The 23,407-nt window shown below is 42.6% G+C and overlaps 1 protein-coding gene across 2 annotated transcripts in view; it reads right to left on the reverse strand.

Moving 5' to 3' along the window:
• Positions 1–23,407, reverse strand: part of Scaper (S-phase cyclin A associated protein in the ER) — a 213,885-nt gene that overhangs the window by 101,775 nt on the left and 88,703 nt on the right. For both annotated transcript variants that reach the window (XM_070042817.1, XM_070042816.1), the window contains exon 23: positions 21,401–21,527. In XM_070042817.1, coding sequence (XP_069898918.1) covers positions 21,401–21,527 — 127 coding nt within the window. The remainder of the gene's footprint in view (positions 1–21,400; positions 21,528–23,407) is intronic.

Genomic DNA, 23,407 nt, shown 5'->3' on the forward strand with positions numbered 1-23,407 from the left:
CTCTGCACTATGAGATCCCTGGTCATTTCTGCTGGCCCCTCTCCACTTTTGCCATGCTCTAGCCACAATCCATGCTGGGTTTTGTACTCTCTTCTCTGATATTCTAGGTCTCTGGCAAGTGCTATTTTCTTTTCTTTTCTTTTTTTTTTTTTGAGTCCGGTCGTGGGGCCTGAACTCTGGGCCTGGGCGCTGTCCCTCAGCTCTTCAGCTCAAGGCTAGCGCTCTATCACTTGAGCCATAGCGCCACTTCTGGCTTTTTTTCCCTGCTTATGTGGTGCTGAGGAATCGAATCCAGGGCCTCATGCATGCAAGGTAAGCGCTCTACCACTGAACCACCTTCCCAGCCCCGGCAAGTGCTATTTTCTCTGTAACAGTTTTTCTACTTAAAAAGTTCTAGAATGTTTTTGGATTTAACGTTTATCTCTTTTGACTCTTCTGCTCAGGTTGGCTTTGAAACATGATCCTCTAGATCTCAGACTCCTGAATAGCTAGGATGACAGGCGTGAACCACCAGTACCCAGCTCTATCTACTGATCTTTAGTGAAGTCAATGAACTAGATGCCTGGGTTGTATCCAGACTCTTCCACTCGGCAGATTTACTGGCATCAGGACATGGCAGAGAAGCATAGATCAATCTTCCCCGGCTCAATAGTCTTCTCTTTGATGATCTAGACTAGAACACAGCTCTCTCCTCTCCCACAGCGCCCCTGGTTTCTTAGTCCACACACTAACCTCTCTTCCTTCCCGCACTATAGTCTAACCTCCACAAAAGATCTGCTCATATGAAGAAGGGATGACAAAGAACTTTTGAAGAGCTTAAAATACTCTGTAAATTTCAGCATGGTGATGAATACTACAGGACTGAAGAAATGGCTCAGCTTCTCTAAGAATCCATCAACTTTCGAGTCTTCCTCCTGAAACGGTTTTAAATCCATACACTACTTTTCTACAATGTGCTTTGACACAGTCAGGAGGAAAGAAAACATGGAATTCTATTTGAATGATGTCATTCCTTTGTGCTTTTCTTCTTTAAAACTCCCATCTGCTGTGACTGCAGAAGGAGAGAGGAAGGGAGGAAGAAAGGAAAAGAGAGAGGGACCACCACAGAGATACAGCCTAATCTTCCAAACAGTTCCAGCAATAAATCCATTTTGCCAGTCTGTAAGAACCCAAGATTAGAGGGCTGGCAGAGCTTTCCAAGTAACTGCTCCACAGGTAAGACAAGGCTGAAAGGCCTAGCCATCCCCCAGAAGGCTTACCTATCTACGCACTGCCATAATACCACTGAGGGGACACAGACAGCACGGGGCCATCCACACCAATACTGAAGCTCTGCTTGGATTTTATCTCCCAGCACTTAGCATCTGCTTGCAAGTCTGCCGGCTAATACTGACTGACTCTTCACTCATTGATTTCTGTATCGTTCATTCCTTTTTTTCCCCAAGTATTCGGAGGCTGATAGACTCACCATAGTCTCTAAGGCAGGAAAGATGGCATTCATCATGGATTTTCTGAAGGAAATGCATTGTGAATGTGATCTTAAAAAGAGTAGACGTACAGGGGCTGGGAAGGTGGCTCAGTGGTAGAGTGCTTGCCTTGCATGCATGAGGCCCTGGGTTCAATTCCTGAGCACCACATAAGCAAAAAGAAAAAAGCCGAAAGTGGCGCTGTGGCTCAAGTGGTAGAGTGCTAGCCTTGAGCTGAAGAGCTGAGGGACAGCACTCAGGCCCAGAGTTCAGGCCCCACGACCGGACCAAAAAAAAAAAAAAAAAGAGTAGACGTACAAAATGGGAAGCAAGATCACAAGGAGATGCAGAGAGGATGAGCAATGATGGCACTTACATCTTAAGATGCTGCTCTGGCCAGGCATCGGTGGCTCATGTTTGTAATCCTAGCTATTCAGGAGGCTGAGAGCTGAGGATCGAGGTTCAAAGCCAGCCCTGGCAGGAAAGTCCATGAGACTCTTATCTCCAATAAACCACGAGAAAACTGGAAGTGGCACTGTGTCTCAAGTGGTAGAGCACTAGCCTTAAGCTGAAGAAGAGGGACAGTGCGTAGGCCCAGAGTTCAAGCCCCACGACTGACCAAAAAAAAAAAAAAGATGCTGCTCTGGGCTGCTCACACCTGTCATCCTAGCCACTCAGGATGCTGAGGATCTAGGGATCATGATTTAAAGCCAGCCTGGGCAGGAAAGTCGGTGAGACTCTAACCTCTAATTAACCATCAAAAAGTCAGCCGTGAAGCTATGGCTGAAGTAGCAAAGCACTAGCTTTGAGAAAAATCTTAGGGACAGCATCCATGCCCTGAGTTCAAGATTACCCCCCACCTCTGAAAAAAATAATCAAAACCCAATGCTTCTCTGGTTGCCACATGAGGTCCATGAACACTAGAGTTCTACAGGATGTAACTGATGTCCAATTCTAGACAGTCTAGAATACTCTGTGCTTTGTAATAGTAATATACATACAGTAAAAAAAAAAACAGTTCTGACCTTTGGGAATGTGAAATTTATTAGGGAAACAATCATGATAAGCAGTAATAGTGTATGGTAGAAAAGATGTAATAGCCATGAAAAAGGTAGACAAAGATGTAAAGTCAAACAATGTACACAGATGGTTTCCTCAAGACAAGAGGTTTCTGGGATGACTTTGAAGAATAAGCAGGAGTTGGCTTTGAAAAGTGGGTATTTCAGAAAGAAGAGCACTATTAAAAACACAATATTAAGCTAGGCGCCAGTGGCTCATGCCTGTAATCCCAGTTACTCAGGAGGCTGAGATTTAAGGCTTGCAGTTTGAAGTCAGCTAGAGTAAATAAGTCCGTGAGACTCCTATCTCTAATTAACAACCAAAAAGCTTCAAGTAAAGCTGTGGCTCAAGTGGTTCAGCACCAGCCTTGAGTGAAAAAAACTAAGGGGATGTGCCCAGGCCCTGAGTTCAAGCTCCTATACTGGTATGCATGCATACTGGTATGCGCACACACGCGCGCATGCACACACACACACACACACACACACACACACACACACACACACACACACTCACTCTCTCTCTCTCTCTCTCTTTATATCCATAGGAGTTACAGATACCCAAGGTCATATTCAATTTATCTGTTTCCCTCACTTTTGCTGAATAATTAATGGGGTAAATGAAACTGAGAAAGTCTTTTGCTGCTGTGACAGGTGACAGAACTCTCAGGCCAGGACCCCTCTGTCCTGCTGGCAGCTCATTTAGGAAAGATGATGGACCTGGCAAAAAACATTCTCCATGTGAATTCCCACACTATGCTTCCAGGAAAGGGTCAATTAACCCTTCCACTGCTGGAATGCTTCCTCTCAGCCTTTTGCCAACCTCCCTGGAAAAATCAATGCTTCTGAAAAGCCTCATTCAGAGCAATCCATAGTCATGAGTCCCAAAATTCTGTGCTATTCATCCTCTTGTGCTGTTATTGGTCGCTGGAGTGAGGAGGCCTGACAGCTTGCAGATTCCAGTGTAAACACTGGCCTTGACTCAGTTAGGTTGAGGCCAACCATTTCTGACAGTCTCTGCTACGTGATAAACACCGTCTGTCTACAGTTCCCCTGTATTTGAAAGTTCCGACAAACATTTTGCTGAAATGTAAACAACTGACATCATGACTGGTGAAGCTGCGGGCTGCAAATTTATCTAAAATCACGAAAACAAAGATCTTGTTTGACACTAGATAAACCATTAGTGGTCGCCAGGGGAGTAGCTTAGGGAGGTCACAAATGCTGTCATCAGTCTTCAAAAAGTCCACCCCCCAAAAATATTGTCGCAACTTTGTTCAGGCAAGAAGAGGAACTATAGGAAATAAAACGATCTCAAACTAGGAGAAGAAAAAAAAAAGAGTAAAGATTCTCTTTAAAGGACAGTTTTAAACTAGAGTCAAACTTTACAATTTGTTAGCTGTACTTTCTGAGTGTTTTTTTTTTTATGATTTTAAGTGAAAAGAGTATAGAATAAAATGTGAAACTAATTTTCTGTAAAATGTCATGAATTTATTTCTTCAGCTTTTATGAGAAACCATTACTATTCATTCTTGAGATAGCTTTCCTGAAAAGAAATGAAAGCTCAAAAAGAACAATAATTATTCTGAAGAGTTTAAATTATCCTGAACACTTAATATAGCACTACAAGCTGGCACTAGTGGCTCACACCTATAATCCTAGCTACTCAGGAGGCTGAGATCTGAGGACTGAGGTTCTAAGCCAACCCAGGAAGGAAAAGTCCATGAGACGCTTATCTCTAATTAACTACCAAAATGCCAGAAGTAAAGCTCTGCTTTAGCTAAAACTTCCTATGTTTAGGACAAAATTCTTATGCTAACCATGATAGGAAAGCAAGTTCCTATCCTTCATAAGGTAAAGTTTGTATTACTCCTCTTAATAACTGGACAGGCAAGAAAGTTTCCTTGATAATGTAAAGCCTATGAAGTTGTGAATTTTGGCCTACCTCCCATTCTATCTTCCAACAGCAATTCCTGATGGACAGGACTGCAAAAGAAGGGTGGTTCTCTTTTTTGGTGTGAGTACCAAGGGTACAAGCAAGTATGGACACACAGGGGGCTGTCCAGGAGGCTTCCAGAATATAAAGAAGCCTGTGCGTGTGTGTGCGTGTGTGTGCGTGTGTGTGTGTGTGTCACAGGTACCAGTTGTGGGGCTCAAATTCAGGGCCTTGGCACTGTTCCTGAGCTTTTTATTCTAACAGCTTAGTGCTCTACCACTTGAACCACAACTCCATTCAGCTTTTTGGTATGTTACTGAAGAATCTTCACAGATTTTCCTGCCCAGGCTGACTTCAAACAATGATCCTCAGATCTAGCTAGGATTACAGGCATGAGTCACTGGTGCTCACCTATGCCTGCCTCTTTGGTTTTGTTTTTGGTGCCAGTCCTGGGGCTTGAACTAAGGGCCTGGGCACTATCCTGAGCTTCTTTTGCATAAGGCTAGTGCCCTATCACTTGAGCCACAGCTCCACTTCTGCTTTTTTTGTGTGTGATTAATTGGAGCTAAAAAGTCTCACAAACTTTCCTGTCTGGGTTGTCTTCAAACCATGATCCTCAGCTCAGCCTCCTGAGTAGGTGGGATGACAGGTGTGAGCTACCAGCTCCTCCATAATCCTGCCATTTAATAATGAGCTTCCAATCTTCTATTTTGCTACAAAGGTTTCCAATCAGAAAGAGGAAGATTTATGAAGGGCACTCCAAGCTCACTGATAGGATGGCCACTGCCTTGTATAGTCTTCCTTTTTTTTTGGAATAGATCCCAGTTCACAGGGGTGGGAAGAAAACACGCCCCGCTCAGCCTGTCAGACCCAACATGCCTTTAAGCTTCACCCTAACCTGAGAACGTCGAAGACAAGGAAACACACAGCAGCTCACATGAGGTACTGGCTGCAATACACACGGTACAATGCCAGATCTAGGAATGTGTCCCACAGACTGTGCTTGAATGTAGCCACTAAGATCTTCAGAATCTATCTGCAGTGTGGATCACGTCTACTGTCTGTTAACACCTTCTTTTAGTTAGGAAGATAATAAAAAATGCTTTTTCTAGGCTGGAAAATGTAGCTTAGTGGGAGAGTGCTTGCCTAGCATGCATGAAGTCCTGGGTTCGATTCCTTAGTACCACATAAACAGAAAAAGCCAGAAGTGGCGCTGAGGCTCAAGTGATAGAGTGCTAGCCTTGAGCAAAAGCAGCTCAGGGACAGTGCCCAGGCTCTGAGTTCAAGCCCCAGGACTGCCCCCCCCCCCCAAAGACTGTCTTATCTTCCTTTGGAATGAGGTATGTAAGGATCCAAGTAGACCCATAATTTGAAAGGCTAGCAAAATATTTTTTCAGAAGATGTGGGTTTTGAAAGAAGTTGGAGCGCCGGGCGCTGGTGGCTCACGCCTGTAATCCTAGCTACTCAGGAGGCTGAGATCTGAGGATCACGGTTCAAAGCCAGCCTGGGCAGGAAAGACTGTGAGACTCCTAGCTCCAATAAACTACCAGAAAACCGGAAGTGGCACTGTAGTTCAAGTGGTAGAGCACTCGCCTTGAGCTGAAGAGCTGAGGGACAGTGCCCAGGCCCAGAGTTCAAGCCCTACGACCGACCGAAAAAAAAAAGAAAGAAGTTGGAGTGTGTCTTTATCTCATTTACATTTGGACGCTGTCTACAATAAAATATCTCAATGTAGGGCTGGGAAGGTGGCTCAGTGGTAGAGTGCTTGCCTTGCATGCATGAGGCCCTGGGTTCGATTCCTCAGCACCACATAAGCAAAAAAAAGAAAAAAGCCAGAAGTGGTGCTGTGGCTCAAGTGGTAGAGCGCTAGCCTTGAGCTGAAGAGCTGAGGGACAGCGCCCAGGCCCAGAGTTCAGGCCCCACGACCGGACCCAAAAAAAAAAAAAAAAAAAAAAAATTCTAAAAAAAAAAAAAAAAAAAAAAAAAAAAAAATATCTCAATGTAAAACAGAGGTCTTAGCTTGGGCCAGCTCAGATACTTTCAGTGGATCCATAGGAAGGAATTTAACATTTATGATTATAGACTGCCTGATTTATCATGCCACGATCACCCTCTTCCTTACAGCATAGGAAAATTTTTTTAATTTAAATCTATTCTGTTAAGGTCTTTATGTATTTGAAGTTTCAGCACAGTTCACGCACAACATTTCATATACAAACATTTCCTTCTCTAACCTACAACACTGTAGAGCTTCTGGAATGTCCCAGGATTTTGCTACAGGGACACACTCTTTGCTCGGGCCCTAGGCTCTGCCTAGGCTGTCTTGTCGAGAGTAGATCAGATGACTATACGGTGGCCATCCATCTATATCATCTCAAGAGTGTCTTGGAAGTGCCTGGAGGGGCTGGCTTCTTCTGGTGTCTGTAGTTCACAGGGCCTAGGGTGAACAATTCAATTCTCAGCCATCGCTACTTGAGTTGAGGTGGCTGAATAATAGGAGGGTCACCCAACTGTTTACATGTTGATTCTCTTTCAGGAGAGTACCTCGCACTCTCAATGCAAACATCATAATTTTTAGACAGGAGAAGACTTGTAAGCCTGTAATTCCAGTTATTATGGACACAAGTTTGATACCAGCCCGGGCAGTACAGTGAGCTCCCACCACAAAAATAAATTAATCAATAGGGCTAGACACTATGGCTAACACCAGCAATTTCAGCTACTCAAGAGGCAGAGATTGAGAGGACTGCAGTTTGAAGCCATCCTGGGCAGAAAGTTATCACGATCTTATCTTCATCACTGAAGCTGGGTGTGATGGTGTCCACCTGTTATCCTAACTCTGCAGGAGACACTTTTGTGCACAGTACAGGCTAGCCCTGGCACAAAAAAATGTGAGGCACTAACCTGTAAAATGACTAAAGCAAAAAGGGCTTGAGATGTGGCTCAAGTAGTAGAGCACCTGCCTGTCAAGTGTGAGGTCCTGAGTTTGAACCTCCAGTATCATCAATTAATTCATTCAGAAAGCATGTCAGAAAAGGAAAATATACCTAACATTATGTTAGTATTTTACAAGAGTGTTTTAACTAAACTTACAATGTTAAATAAAAACCTTATTTTTGTTGTTGTACAAAGTCCTCACTGAAATCAATTAGTTGTACAAGGACGTTTCATTTTAACAAGTCCAGTTATGGTTCTAGGGCTTCTTGATTGTAATTACCTCTCAGTCACTGAATGGTATTTTTTAACCCCAGCTCTGAGAATTACTGTGTGGCCCTGGCCATGTTAGCTCATCTTTGTCTATTTCAATATCCATATTCTTCAAATGGGTCTAATACTACAGTTAACTACAATGACTTAATAAGACAGTAGTAGATGTTATGGCAAGACATTTAATACATGTTAGATGCTTGGCACCAGTGGCTAATGCCTGTAACTCTAGCTACTCAGGAGACTAAGAATTGAGGGTAGCAGTTCAAAGCTAGTCTGGGGAGGAGAGTCTGTGATTCCTTTTTTTTTTTAAATATTTTTTTGGGGGGTCCAGTTGTGGGGCCTGAACTCTGGGCCTGGATGCTGTCCCTCAGCTCTTCAGCTCAAGGCTAGCACTCTACCACTTGAGCCACAGTGCCACTTCTGGCGTTTTTCTTTTTGCTTATGTGGTGCTGAGGAATTGAACCCAGAGCCTCATGCATACAAGGTAAGCACTCTACCACTGAGCCACCTTCCCAGCCCCCGAGTCTGTGATTCTTTATTTCTTTTTTTTTTTTTTTTTTTTTTTTGTCGGTCGTGGGGCTTGAACTCTGGGCCTGAGCGCTGTCCCTCAGCTCTTCAGCTCAAGGCGAGCGCTCTACCACTTGAGCTACAGCGCCACTTCCGGTTTTCTGGTGGTTTATTGGAGATAGGAGTCTCACGGTCTCTCCTGCCCGGGCTGGCTTTGAACCGCGATCCTCAGATCTCAGCCTCCTGAGTAGCTAGGATTACAGGCGTGAGCCACCAGCGCCCGGCTTGTGATTCTTTATTTCCAATTAACCAGCAAAAGTCAGAAGCAGAGCTATGGCTCAAGTGATAGAGTACCAGTCTTGACTAAAAAAGCTAAGGGATAGCACCCTGATCCTGAGTTCAATTCCCAGTACCAGCATGCACACACGAAAAAGGCAGAATGGTTAAATTTCTTTTTGTTAAGTGTTGCTGTTCACTAACAGAGAGGAAGAAAAGGTGAGGACTTCTACAATTTTCATTTGTATATTTTGTACATTTGTACATTTGTCTCATGTTTATTACTAATAAACATGTATTATAAAAACAGATAAATTTCCTTTTTTAAAAAAGGTCTTTTGAAAAGGTATGAAGTGGCCCCAAAACAGAGGACTATCTAAATAAATGACTCCATGATAATATGACAAAGTATCACATGGTGCTTCTTGTATGCTTGTGAGGAATAATAAGAAAGTACTACGTTACACATTCTAAAGCACATACTTATAAAACTTAAATATCTTATTGCAAATTTAAATAGGCATACATATATCTTTTACTGGAAATACTTGCGGTTGCAAGAAAAACATCTTGAGTAGAATGGAGTTGCTACAATGACCCTCTAGTTGCTGAGGACAATTCAGTGCCCATCCCCCTCCACTAAGGTTCAACTTCCACATATTAGACTGGTGCCGATCTGCTCCTCTGCCCTTCCCCCACTCCAAAGCCCATTTTTTTGTTCTCTTTAGGGAAATTCAATTAACAATATTAGTCTCTTATTCTTGTCGGTGATGGTGATCAAGAACTCTTCTTACCAGCTGAAGACATGTAAGATGTGCTTGCTGCGTCCCTGACTTGCTGGTTAACAGGAGAATTACTGCTGCTGCTATAAATGACTCTCTATGCTTCTTGTCATAAACACAGTGACAGCGCCTGAAATCAATCTTCCATGACCTTATTGATTAGGACACTTAGAAATAATGAGACTTCACTGGTGGCAGAGTAATGCTTAGAAAAAGAGAGAAAAAAAATTTCTCCAATGAGGGCTTCCCTATTAACACCGCCAAATTTATCTTCCCATTTGCCTTTCCCTATTACAGACATTCCCCTAGAAATATGTGTGATAAAAAGTTGATCATCAGTTTGGTGGCTCATGCGCTTTGTCTTGATACTTGCTGGTAACATTTTTTAAATTAATAGACTGATTTGAAACAATTTTTGATCACTGATATCCTAGCCTGTAAGATTAGGGTACAATTTCTTTTGTTTTTCTTTTTCCTTTTTTTTTCTTTTGGTGCCAGTCATGGTACTTGAACTTAGGGCCTGAGCTGAGCACTGTCCCTGAGCTTTTTTTTTTTTCCTCAAGGTTAGCACTTACCACTTGAGCCACAGCATTACTTCTAGCCTTTTCTAAGTACTTTATAGGAGTTATGAAGCTCATGGACTTTTCTGCCAGAGTAGGCTTCAAACTTCAGTTTCTCAGCCTCCTGAGTACCTTGGATTATAGGAATAAACTACCAGCACTTGATTTATCCTTATTATTCAACGAAGGAAACTGAAGCTTACAAGGGTTTATTTTAGCTGGGAAATACTATTTCACATTATGTTATTAAATAGGAAAGAGTTTTCTACCTGCTTTGGTTAATATGTAAGGTACTTACCATGAATTTAAAAGCCTATATATTTGTTTTGAACCCAGTGGAACTGAAGACCGTTGGCATGGAGTTCCATCTGCACGTGTAGGCAACTTCTTGTTCTCAGTGTCATTATTTCCGAGAACGCAGACTTATACAAATGTGGATAAAAACAATAAGTGTACTCAGTCCTTGAGGTACTCTGTCACTGAGGTGGGGCCAGGAAGGCCGCTGGCAGGTGGGTACATGATGGAGTACTGTGAGAGCAACCTATGACTGATGTCAGAAAGGTACCAGGAATTCTTGTCAACTGTTAGAAAAATGGCCATTAAGAAATTGGAAGCCACCGGGCGCTGGTGGCTCACGCCTGTAATCCTACCTACTCAGGAGGCTGAGATCTGAGGATCGCAGTTCAAAGCCAGGCCTGGCAGGAAAATCTGTGAGACTGTTATCTCCAATAAACCACTCAGAAAACCAGAAGTGGCTTGGTGGCTCAAGTGGTAGAGTGCTAGTCTTGAGCTGAAGAGCTAAGGGACAGCATTCAGGCCCAGAGTTCAAGCCCAATGACTGACCAAAAAAGGAAAAAAAAAAAGGAAATAGGAAATTGGAAGTACTTGAACCTACTTGCCAGTACAGAATTCTACATTAAAGGTACAGAGAGGTACCGATACATGCACAAAAGATTAGCAAGAGTTAAAGTCTTGCAATATCAAGCATTCAAAACAAAGTAACAGGAGGAATAAATGGTATTAGGTTCTTGGGAAACCATGTAGCAGTTTATCAAGGTAAGTTATGCTGGGCCTGGTGGCTCACACTGTAGTTCTAGTGATTCAGAAAGCTGAGATATGAGGATTGCAGTTCAAAGCCAGCTTGAGCAGAAAAATAAGAAACTCTTCTCTAGTAAAAAGCAGAAGTAGAGGTGTCAATCAAGTAGTAGAGAGCCAGCCTTAACCAGAAAAAACCTGAACTTGAGTTCAAGTTACAATACTGGAACACATGCAAAATGGTTAGGTTATAATACCTTGATACATATGCCTAAAAGCTAAGGGACAGGGCCTAGGCCCTGAGCTCAAGACCTGGTATTAGCAAGCAGGGGTGTGGGGGGGAGTATGCTTAGTAAAGGGGGTAGGAAAGATAGGCAAGAAAGTTCTGGATGCTGGCATATTTTATTTCTCAAATGTTTCAGCATTTGGGGTGGCTGTCTTTATTGATTATTCTGTACAAGTGTGTCTTATTAAATCTGTGTATTCTGTCACAAAAGCTTTCAAAAAGAATATAAGAATAGTCCATAAAGAGTTAACTTGTATAAATGAGAAACTAGCACCAATATTAACCAATGAGCATGTGTGTGCTTGAATTTAGGGCCTGGTCACTGTCCCTTAGTTTTTTCACTCAAGGCTGACAGTCTACCACTTGAGCCACAGCTCCAAATCTGGCTTGGGTGGGGGTGGGGGGGTTATTGGAGTTGAGTTTCTCATGGACACTTCTAGAAGCTCACATGAGCTCATGTGAAGCCCAAGCTGGCTTCAAATTGCAATCCTCAGATCTCGGCCTCCTGAGTAGCTAAGATTACAGGTGTGAGCTACATCACTGCCCAGCTACCATCAACCACCACCATCCAGCTACCACTAAGCATTTCACAGCTGTGTGTTTTCTAAAAAGAACCTTTCATATGGAAGCTACAGTCAGTGAGCACAGGAGAGAACACGGGTGTGCATTTTGTTGTTGTTTTTACCAAGGCAATCCTCACCTTGAGAAGCTGTATATTTTACAATCATAATACACTAGGTGTATCTTAAAAAAAAAACTAAAGCGCAATTCACACGTAATAAATGCAGAATTAGGTATTCATGCATCTTGGTAACTGGTGACAGCTGTACACGCGTGTCCCCCCAACCTAAACCTAAAGGCACACTACACAACAGTTCCATCCCTGGAAAATTCTTTCTAGCCTTTCCTGGTGAACTCTCCTCCTTCTAAATACTTCTCTTCATAAAATAAAAGCCATACATAAATAGTTTTATTTATGTGTTAGATAGATGGAACAATAAACTCTTATTTTTCCTTATGCTAGTCTTCTCACTCGAGCTAGCTGAAGGAAGTGCAAGGGGCAATTTCATTTTACCTTGGGCTGCACAATTCCCAGCACTTGACAAACTATGGGAGTTGTACAAACTGCACTCGGTTATTCCGCAGAGGCTATGGGGAACCATTATGTAAGCTGACAAGAGAGAGAGGCTGGACAGCGGAGATTGCTGAGCGAACGAACGTTCCAGTGCTCAGCTGAAGAATCCCAGCTGAAAATAAGAAAAACAAAACCCAACAGAACCAAACCTCCAGGGGGTGTGGGGGACAGGCAGCAAGCGTGTAGCAGTCCCCAACACAATTTCCTGACAATGTGGCTGAAAAATAAATGCTCCAGGCTTCGTGATTTCTCTAAAGGACCAGTAAACAGTTGGCAACAAAGAGGAGAAAAGGTAGAAGGATGTCTTCTACCTTCCACTGTTACTGGTGGATTTTCCCAAGATGAATCTTGAAAACCTAAAGCACAGCAGGGTTCGCGGCAGGGATTTTTTTAAAAGAAAACTGTGATCAGACTTCTGATTCCGTTCAGCTTAAGAGGCTGCCAGTTCTGTGGTTTGCTTCTTCAGGTTCGACAAAGTCGCAGCTGAAAGTCTAGTTAAACTTGGCAGTACTCAGGCCTCTCCCTGTCCCGTGCATCTGCTCACACTGTTTGCAGAGTACGGTATGCCAATGTCTCATGTCCTGATGGAGCACAGAGGGCTTCTGGGATGAGAAAAGTCAGCTAAATACAAATCATACTCCTCTGTAGCAAACTCATATGAGAGCAAGGCTGAGGAAATGCCTTTCCATCCACCAGAGTGTTCTAGAAGCTCACATTGTGGAAATTAAACATTTCCACAACAAGACCCCTTTTTTGTTTGGAGCCATTTATCTTACCTTAATTTTTTTTTGAATAATTTTAAGTTGAAAAATAAATGTAGAAACCAAACATTGGTGGCTCACGCCTGAAATCCTAGCTACTCAGGAGGCTGCAATCTGAGGATTGTGGTTTGAAGCTAGCCCAGGCAGGAAAGTCTGTGAGACTCTTATCTCCAATAAACCAGCAAAAAAAAAAAAAAAAGAAGTGAAGCTGTGGCTCAAGTGGTATAACACCAGCTCTGAGTGAAAAAGCTAAGAGACAGGCCCCTGAATTCAAGACTCAGTACGGCATGATAGGATAGATCAGGCAGACAGAAAGACAGACAGACAGATGGGCTGGCAGTCATGCAGACAAACAGATGAGAAAAACCAGAAGTAAGCAAGCATGATATAAAGAATAACTACAATTTGTACATTGTGGAACCATCTGGCCAAGAAACAGGAGGGTAGGAGACCAGAAGCCACTTGGGTGAGCTGAGCATGGTGGTGCACACCTAGAGTCCCAGCATGTGAGACTCAAGAGGCAGAAGCATCAGTTGAGCCTAGGAGTTTGAGCCCAGCCTAGGCAACACTGGGACACTCCGTTTCTAACAAAGCAAACAGGTGATGTTTATATGCTGGCTCCTGGCCAGACTTCTCGGGGTAATCACCACTATGGCTTTTGTGAAAAACTTTTCAGTATTTCCTTTAGAGGTTTTTTTGTTTGTTTATTTGTTTTGGTAGGTTGTGTGGCCTGAACTCTGAGCCTGGGCACTGTCCCTCAGCTCTTCAGCTCAAGGCTAGCACTCTACCACTTGAGCCACAGCGCCACTTCCGTCTTTTTCTGCTTATATGGTGCTGAGGAATGGAACCCATGGCCTCATGCATGTGAGGCAAGCATTCTACCACTGAGCCACCTTCCCAACCCTTCCTTTAGAGTTTTAACACCTACACATGCAGTATAAAACACTACAGGTTGTTGTTTTGGTTTTTAACCATTTTTTGAATTTTACATAATGGGAGTTCAAATGACATAACTCCAACTTATTTGTGTTTCTGTTATCTCATGATGAAATCAGTCCAGGTTAGTTTCTTTTCATTGTTGAATATGAGTCTGGCTTATTTTGCCTAACATCAATTTCATTCTTCTACAGCTGAGTAATACTCTACTGTGCACATACACCACATGTTCAGTATCCATTTATCTAGTGACAGGCACTGAGGATGATTCCACAACTCAGCTAATTTAAACAGGACTACTGTGAACATGGGGTGCAGGTGTCTCTACTGTGCACTGATTTAAGACTCCTTTGGGTATATTCCCAGGAGTGCTATAGCTGGAGCATACCACAGTTCTACTGTCAGTTTTATGACGAACTTCCATACAGACTCCTATAGTGGATGCACTAATTTACAGTTGTGCCCTCCCTGTATAAATGTTGCTCTTCACTCACATCGTCACTAATGCCGCATTATTTCCTTTATTAACTTGCAGGGACGTTTATGACTAAGGTTAGCATCAAGTCTAGCAACTCCTACCCAGGCCAGTGTGAGAGCAAGGGAAGAGCTGGCTTTCCCCTGGTGGCTAAAAGAAGACCTATGGTGGGTGAAAACACAGTTCTTCAACTGCATAAGGAACTGTGATTGGTTAAGGGACCGTGACTGTTGCAGATAATGACTGAACTGTATGAGAAGACTTCTGTGATTGGTGCAGACACACTTGCACTCTCCCCTGCTTCACACTATATATAACAAACTTGACTCAGTGAGCAGCTGGGAACACTAGGTCTCAATAAAGATGGTCTTTTGAGGGATCATGCCTATGTGTGCTGAGCAGAAAAAGAAGAAAAGATGAAGGCAACAAGAGGTGACAGCAGCTGAAGGAAAAGTAACAACGAGACTGGCAAGCAGCTCCCACAGCAGCAGGATTCACAGGAGAACGGTCCCTGTGGAAGTGGCCTCCACTAACTATAGCCCACAGGACCAGAGGAAAACTCACAGGGATGGTAGACAGAACTGGTAGGCAGTGATCAAAGGGAAACTGACAGAGGCTGGCAGGGATCAGCCTGCAGAGACATCAGCAAGTTACTGGGCATGAAAGAGTTTTAACACTTTAGGCCTCAGATCAGAACCCCAAGGACTAGAACCCCTATCTTGGAAATGAATCCTAAGTCCAGAACTCCAGGCCACTATCCTAGCTGTTAAAGGCCCTGGGTCTGGCCCCAGAGATGCATCTGCTACCTTAGCTGTCCTAGGCGAAAGGCAGATGCACCACTACTGCAGCCTGCAAATACCTGCCAAGGGCCTGGAGGAATGAAAGGCTGCTTCTTGCCTACCCACAATTCTGCTCTGGGTGAAGCAGTGGGACTCTAGCCAGCTAGTTTGTAACAGAATAATCAAGGTTGCTAGTTATTCTCTTTAGGGGTCTGAAATACATTAGGTCATATGCTCTTGGCCGTTAGCACTGTTCATGGAGAGTCTGCTGACACTGACAGGTTTTCTTTGTAAGCCATGTGTCAATTCTCTGTCCATGGGCTGGGAAGGTGGCTCAGTGGTAGAGCGCTTGCCTTGCATGCATGAGGCCCTGAGTTTGATTCCTCAGCACCACATAAGCAAAAAGAAAAAAGCCGGAAGCGGCGCTGTGGCTCAAGTGGTAGAGCGCTAGCCTTGAGCTGAAGAGCTGAGGGACAGTGCCCAGGCCCAGAGTTCAGGCCCCACGACCGGACCCAAAAAAAAAAAAAACCAAACAATTCTCTGTCCATATAGAAATACATACACATATATACACATATATATATGTACATGCACATACATGTGAATTGTATACATGTATTATATGTTCGTTATATTACATTATATTATATACATATACATGTATATAATACATTATATACACATGACTACATAACATAGGTGTACATACATAAACATTATGTATACATGCATTTTATGTACATATTTTGTGTTTGCACTATGTATATTATACATAGTACATATACACATGCACGTGTTGCTAGCTATTTATGTATATATAACATGCATATTATTTGCATATGTTATACACACTCATATTACATGTACATATGTATGTATATACATTCAGTGTATATGGAGTGTTAGCCATAGAGAATGAAGTTATGTCACTGGCGGGAAAACAGATTGAACTGAAGGCCATCATGTTCAGTGAGACAGACAAGTTCAGAAAGTCAAGCACCTCATGTTTTCACTCATTTGTGAATCTAGATCTACAATAACGAGGATGATGATGAGTTGCTACGAAGACAAAATCTCCCATCAGATCAGCACTTCAGCAGTTCCTAAGCTCTTACTTTTGTTCCTTTGCCCCATAAGGGCACTTGCCAATCTGGCAAATACTCTTGGGGCATTCAGTATAGACAACTATCTTTCTTTCCTCTCCTCCCCTCCCTACCCCACCCCCTTTCTTTCTTTCTTTCTCTCTTTCTTTCCCAGTCCTAGGGCTTGAACTCAGAGCTTGGGCACTGTCCCTGAGTTTCTTTTGCTCAAGGCTAGCACTCTACCACTGGAGCTACAGCACTACTTCTGGCCTTTTCTGTTTATGTGGTACTGAGGAATCGAACCCAAGGCTTCATGCATGCTTAGGCGAGCACTCCACCATTAAGCCAGATTCCCAGCCCTAATGCTCTTCTTTGCTGTAGCAATCTCTTTCCTTGTTTGGTTCAACTCTGGCAGTGCTGGGTCAGAACTCGGGGCCTCACACTTGCCAGGCTGGTGTTCTATCCACTTGAGCCCAGCTGCCAACCCTTTTTGCTTTAATTACTTTTGAGAACAGGTCTTGTTTATGCCCAGCCAGCTTAATGCAACCCTATTTTTTGCTTCCCATGTGGCTGGGATGACACCAGCATGTGGTCATACACCCAGCTATTGGCTGAGATGGGGGTTTCACTTTTTGCCCATGCTGGCCTCTAACTTTGATCCTCCTGACCTCTGTCTCCCAAGTAGAAGAGATTACAGGCATGAGGCACTATGCTCAAAATTTTTGCTCTTAGATGGCTTTAAGAATCACCCTGCCATAGCACTTTTAGATGAGAACTGATACAATGCTTTAAGACAGCATGTATCTGACTGGAAGTGGCTAACGGTATTTCTTTTTTGTGTGTGCCAGTACTGGGACCTGAACACAGTCCCTTAACATTTTTGCCCAATGCTAGTGCTCTACCACTTGAAATACAAGTCCACTTCAAGCTTTTTGGTTAACTGGAGACAGGAGTCTCACAGACTTTTCTGCCCATGCTAGCTTCAAACCACAAACCTCAGATCTCAGCCTCCTGAGTAGCTGAGATCACAGGCGTGAGCCACCAGCATGCGGCAAGACTGAAGATTTTTAAAAGAATAATACAAGCAACAAAATCTATGAAGGTTTTAGGCTTGAATGCAATCAGAAAATCCAAAAAGCCAGAAGGGAGCTGACATGCATGGTAAGTACCAGAAACTCAGGCTCTTCCTTTTCCCCATCCTTCCATTACAAGGGAGCTTTTGTGTATCACAAATTTTAACCTGTTAACTTGGTAATTCTCTGATTCAGAAAAAGTTATCTCAGGAAAAACTGGGTCAAAGCACTCATAGAAAGCAGCAGTGTTTTGAGGTACGCACTAAATGAGAAAGACTGGAAAATTTATCACTGAAAATTCCTCTGTGAGTGCTTGCCCAGCGCCCCGCCGGCCCCGCCCTGTCCCTCCCAGGCCGTCTTCAAATCTGTCACTGGGTACTTGGCTTCAACTCTAATGATTCTGTTACTTCAGGCAGGCTTCCAAACAAAAAGAAATGGCTATTTACATTTCCTAGACTGAAATCATAAATATGGTGAGCTGAATTACGCTGAGATGTCAGTGGAACTCTACAGAAGAGAAATCTTGGTCAGGTAAAAGGATATTTGTTATAAAAGTAGCAAAAGGATCTTATTGTGGATATGTTTCAAAGCTTAGGTGGTCCTCCAGCACAGACTCAGGGGAGAGCTTTATAGTACGGTCTCTGACACACACCATTTAGACTGGGAGCCAGACTACATTTTTCTCCCTGAAATTATACGGGATCAGTGGTATTCCAGTAAATTGCCCCTTTGTGATTCAAACGTTCATACAAAATACCTTTCTTATATAGATCATTTTACTTTTTTTCTTAACAAGGTCTCCAAATGCTTTGCTTTCACACAATATTCCTGGGAATAATTACAATTGAGGTCTCTTTGAGCAAATGCCTAACTCAAAGGATTAGCACCTTTCTACTTTGTGAAAAGTAATCAGCCTATGATAATCTTTATTTTTATAAGCAATAGAGATGTCCCCTCGGAACGCGAAGCTTCTCAATACTGTATCTAGTAGAGGCATGTGTGATGAGTATCAGCCTGAGAAGCCCCTGCAAGAAGTGTTTCTACAGGAGCACTGACTCCATGTGGCATGAAAAGCGGCTCTGTTCCTACTGAGGACTGTACTGTCCCTGCCAAACTGTAGCTAAGCAGAATGGGCTTCCAGAATGGGTGGTACACATGCCTGACAACCCAGAAGCTCCACACCTGAGGCAGATGCCCTAGGCTGGAGCAGCACATGGACATGGCAGAAATGCAGACAGTTGGACTCATCTGAAACCCACTCAGTCAGAAATCCAAAGTGGGAAGCCGGGTGCTAGTGGCTCACACCAGTCATCCTAGTCACTGAGGAGGCTGAGATCTGAGGATCATGGTTCAAATCAGACCAGGCAGGAAAGTCTGTGAGACTCTTATCTCCAATAAACCACCAGAGAACCAGAGTTAACACTGAGGCTCAAGTGGCAGGGCACTCACCTTGAGCTGAAGAGCTGAGGGACAGTGCCCAGGCCCAGAGTTCAAGCCCCACAACTGGCCAAAAAAGAAACAAAGAAAGATGGGGGGGGGGAGGAAGGAAGGAAGGAAGGAAGGAAGGAAAGAAAGAAAGAAAGAAAGAAAGAAAGAAAGAAAGAAAGAAAGAAAGAAAGAAAGAAAGGAAGGAAGGAAGGAAGGAAGGAAGGAAGGAAGGAAGGAAGGAAGGAAGGAAGGAAGGAAGGAAGGAAGGAAGGAAGGAAAGAAAGAAAGAAAGGAAAGAAAGAAATCCAAAGCAGGGCTCAGCAATCTGTGATTCTGATGTCAGAAGAATAGACACAATCAAGTACTTATAACAGAGAAAATGAATGAAAAAGTTTTGTGTATGAGATTAAATAAACTCAGAACGGTAATTCTGACTACTCATAAAGCCAAGCAAAGCTAAATCATGTATTACTAAGAACTCATTTATAGCCATGAATCAAGCCTACAATTCCAGCTGCTTGTTTGAGGCCAGCCTGGGCATAAAAGTTTGTGAGACTCGATCTCAACTAATGGCTGGATGCAATGGCTGGAAGGGACCTGTCATTCCAGCTACGCAGGGAGGCACTCATAGGACTGCAGTCAAGATGGCCCAGGCATAAAGTGAGACCTATCACAAAAATAAACCACACAAACAGGGGCTGGCAGAGTGGCTTAAATGGTAGAGTGCTTGCCTAATGAGTAGAAGGCCTTGAGTTTAATCCTTAGTTCCATCTGCCCCCAAAAGAACAAGTTTATGTGACAAAGACATAAAACTCTGTTTGAAGACAGCATAGGAATGTCAATGAAAACTGCTCATCAGTTAAGGGATGGCGTAGGGGGAGAAGCTGCTCTGAGTCCAACATAACGTAGGCATGTCTGAAATACCAAACTGAAATGCCCTGGTGTAATTAATACACACTTAAAAAAATAACAAAAGTGAAACAGGCTCTGATCAGGGGGGCCACCAGGAGGGGGGACACCAGGATGGGGCTAACAGAGGTGACTGCAGATGAAGCAGTTCATCTGCATGTAAAAACCTACTGTAACAGAGGAGTGGAATGGGAGGGTGGGGGTAATAGGGGTAAGGCTGATCAGGATACATTGTATACCTGAGTGGAAATGTCGCAATGGATCCCTCTTTTGTATAAGGAAGTATTCTAATAGTCATAACCAGCCAGGTGCCGGTGGCTCACACCTGTAATCCTAGCTACTCAGGAGGCTGAGATCTGAGGATTGAGGTTCAAAGATAGCCTAGGCAGGAAAGTCCAGGAGACTCTTATCTCCAATGAACCACTCAGAAAACCGGAAGTGGTACTGTGGCTCAAGTGGTAGAGCGCTAGCCTTTATCTGAAGAGCTGAGGGACAGCATATAAGCCCAGAGTTCAAGCCCCACAACCGACCAAAAAAATGTCATAACCATAAACAGGCAAAAGAAAATCAAAGCTGAATAAAGAGAACTATTTTTAGAAAATAAGGAAATAATGCAACTTGAATTCTGCTCAGAAAACACATCAAGGGATGTGGGAAGATAGGCAAACAAGGACAATACAGGACCTACAACTATACAGACAATAGTCTAACTTGAGTATGTTCACAGCTGTTTACTGTATTCTCAATGCTACTTCTATTACATGTTTTTGTTCACATCAAGTATTACATAATAAATTTTAAACCCAAAAGACAAAAATACCATCAAGTAAATATAAAAAAGGAAACCACCTAAATGTTTATGTTACTTAAATTGTGATACATCCATACAAAGGTTTAGACATGAGAAAGTATGTGTGATAAAATTAACTAGGTAAAAAGAGGCATTCTAAAAAAAATCAGAATAGTAGTTGATATTTTATCTCTTCCTTATACACTTAAAATCTTCAAAATCATTAAGAATTTTTGCATGTGTGTGACCAGTACTCAGTCTTGAAATTAAGGTCTGGGCATTGTACCTTTGCTTTTCCACTCAAGACTGATGCTCTACTACTTGAGCCACAGTTCTACTTCTGATTTTTTGCTTGTTAACTGGAGATAAGACTTTCCTGCTTGGGCTTTTCTGCCCCAGCTGGCTTCAAACCATGATCTTCAGGTCTCAGCCTCCTTAGTTAGGATTACAGGTGTGATCCACCAGTGCTGTTAAGGATTTTTTTTTTTTACTGTCACTGAGACACTCAATGACTCAAAGTTACTAAACTGTCAAACCTTTTGTTGGAAACAGGAAGAAAATTAGTATTTTGGGGAAATTTAGTTGTGATTTTATGACCTACATAATTCAAAGCTTCATATTTTCTACCATAAAGTATGTGTGTGTTTATCTTTATAATTGTGACTCCTTATCAAATCATTTCATTTGTGTGTAGAGGGAAAACAAACTGAGAAACTATGAAGAAAATTTCAATTAAGTAACTGAAAAACAATTCTGAATACAAAGACAAACAAGAATAAAAGTAAAAATCAACCATCACTTGTTAACTGCTTTTGAAAACACGAGAGAGAGAGGCAAGTATCAAAAGTTGGCCTTAGATCCTGTCCTAGTGAGAAAGGACCACAAGATCAAGGTTCTAAAGATATTGCGTACTTACCTCCTTCTCTAATATTCTGGCAATCTCGCCCAGGGTCCGATCCAAAGCTGAAACCTTATTATTTGCCCATGTGCCACTATCTTGAACTTGTAGTTGCTTTAGAAGATCTTTGGCTAATCGCTGAAGCCTTCAACACAAAAGGAATGATATTAGACACCACATATTTCATTTTGAGACACAGACTTCATTTTCTTAAGCCTTTGAAGGGGAAGTTACTTTCAGTATTCTACTTGAAACTACTTCACAAAGCACCCGGAGGGAGAAAAGCCAGGGTCAACTTAGAGGATTTATTACTTTTACATTCAAGACCACCGATTTATTCCTCTGACCTAAAGAAGAATTAGTAGACAGTATCTCCCTCATTCACAGGATTGGCTGAGAGCACCAGTTTTTGTGTAATCTAGAAGTTAGAGGGGACTGAAAGCTGGGGAGAAGGTAAAAGGCTGGTGACAGAGAAAAGGAGCCCAAGAACCCAAGCAGGTACTTCTATTCTGATTTGATTCTTTAAAGTAGTCTTGGACATTAGAAGCATTTGTAAACACACACAATGTTGAACCATCCTGGGACCAGTTTATAGGCAGGCAGTTCACCATCTTATACAACAGAGTACTTACTTGGTTTTCACTGACCAATACCAGCAATTGCCTGGATCATAAGATTCCTTGGTGTCCAGGACCCTTGGGTTTTTCACACTTCTCTATGTGGTCCTCTCCTCTCTTTTACTTCTATGCTTGAGCATTTGTTGACGGAGTTACTAATCGATCCCCCGGATAGTTACCAAGTCGGCTTTTCCCCTGTTGTCTTGATTCAATTTTGAAACTGGCAGATCCCATAGGACTCAATGACAATCATCTCCTTGCAAGAGAGCCTACATTTCCTGTCTACCACTGTAATCCTTGCTTCTACTGTACAAAACCCAGCCATGGTTAACAACGTTTATTTAGCTCTTATTACGGACCAGATACCATTCTGTGTCTTGAATGTTTTAATTTAGTTATACAACTTGATGAAATCACCCACTAGCCTTTTCCATTGCTGAGCCTGAGAAAAAGTTGTACCATAAAAAAAAGATGAATGTGACTAAATCTCTTTAGTCTGTTCAATGTTCCAGTCTCCACAGAGTGCTTCTCTATTTCCCTTTCCTCTCTCTCTCTCTCTTGTTTTTATAAAATCATACATTTCGGAGTAAACGGAAACGAGTGGAACAAGAAAAACCTCAGTTTCTGCCACAAAATCTGCAAGTGATCTTCATTTCACCCAGGCTCCTTTGTTTTTCCTATTACAACTCAGGAAGGGCCCTTCTTCCCTCCTGAGCTGGACCAGGCTCTGCAGTGCATGGGGTCTCTCCAGACCTCAATTCCACTTTTCCAGCTTCACATTCTCACCAAGTGTTCGTCAATCCCTCTTTCAGAAGTGCTGGTTACCTGGGAACTTCTTACTTATCTATCAGCTCTTAGCACAAAAATTCCTTTCACCAAGCTGGCTTATCCCAAGTGAAATAAACACTTAGCTAACTCCATTATCCCATGGACATTTTTCTCATGTGGCATTTTCCAGAAGGATAGAGACATTCCTTCTCTTCACAATTCAATATGGGAGCTGCCACCCAAAATGTGGCTACTATCACTTGAAATAGGAACAATGTGGCCAAAGAACTAAATTTTAAATTGTATTTCATTTAAATAACTCAGTAATGTGACTAGAAGCTATTCTATGGCATAGTACAAAGTATGCTAGAAGCTTACATGAGAGGGAGTCCTTGTCTAGCTTCTGTTCACCTTTTTTATCCTTACATGTACTAAATAGATGTTCAATAAATAAATGGCCTAGATGAAATACTTTTCTTTGATCTTAATATCTGTAACCACAGTTACAAAATACTTCCATGCACCTGATCTGTCTAATCTTCTTAGTAACATGGACAGTACTATCCCTCTGTGAAAAATGAAGAAACTAACACTTAGGAAGTTAGATGACTTTCCCAAGGTCAAACACTTGCCCAAAGCA

The sequence above is a fragment of the Dipodomys merriami genome, unplaced genomic scaffold (assembly GCF_024711535.1).
Source record: "Dipodomys merriami isolate MVZ:Mamm:240054 unplaced genomic scaffold, mDipMer1.0.p SCAF_33, whole genome shotgun sequence".
NCBI lineage: Eukaryota > Metazoa > Chordata > Mammalia > Rodentia > Heteromyidae > Dipodomys > Dipodomys merriami.